The sequence below is a fragment of the Nanorana parkeri genome, unplaced genomic scaffold (assembly GCF_000935625.1).
Source record: "Nanorana parkeri isolate BGI_ZX_2015 unplaced genomic scaffold, ASM93562v1 scaffold4835, whole genome shotgun sequence".
In the NCBI taxonomy this organism is placed as follows: domain Eukaryota; kingdom Metazoa; phylum Chordata; class Amphibia; order Anura; family Dicroglossidae; genus Nanorana; species Nanorana parkeri.
The window spans coordinates 6,228-6,820 of record NW_017311097.1 but is presented as its reverse complement, the minus strand read 5'-3'; the positions used below and the strand labels follow the sequence as shown (position 1 = coordinate 6,820).

At 53.3% G+C, this 593-nt stretch overlaps 1 protein-coding gene across 1 annotated transcript in view; it reads left to right on the top strand.

Moving 5' to 3' along the window:
• The window catches only part of TMEM82 (transmembrane protein 82), a 6,282-nt gene that overhangs the window by 2,562 nt on the left and 3,127 nt on the right, over window positions 1–593 (top strand). Inside the window, exon 4 of the mRNA XM_018575799.1 lies at window positions 291–588. Coding sequence (XP_018431301.1) covers window positions 291–588 — 298 coding nt within the window. The remainder of the gene's footprint in view (window positions 1–290; window positions 589–593) is intronic.

The following is a 593-nucleotide window of genomic DNA, read 5'->3' as shown; positions in this document are numbered from 1 at the left end:
CATACACACGTGTATGTGGGTGAATATATACGTGTATGTGGGTGAATATATACGTGTAGGTGGGTGAATATATATGTGTAGGTGGGTGAATATATACGTGTAGGTGGGTGAATATATATGTGTAGGTGGGTGAATATATATGTGTAGGTGGGTGAATATATACATGTAGTTGGGTGAATATATATATACACGTGTAGGTGGGTGAATATGTACGTGTAGGTGGGTGAATATTTATGTGCACACACACAGGTGTCTGTCTCTTTATCCCTCGGTTGGTTTTGTCTCGGCAGGCGTCCCAGAACTCGCAGCTCTTCCTCCTCTGTCAGTTCTCGTTGGGTTGCGGCATCACCTGCAGTCTGGATTATCTCCATGAAGGGGCGCCGCACCGCACCTGGAACCTGCTGCTGGCCGCCGGCCTCTCCGGCCTGATCGTGTGGCAGACGCGGCGGATGTGCCGCCATGTTGGGGAGATGTACCGGCTGCACAGCAGCGAGCGATACTGCGGGGTGTGTCTGACTCTCCTGGCGTGCTGGCGCGACATGCCGGCGGTCCTGTGCCGGGCGCTGAAGGTCGCCTTCCTGGTGTCGGACTTG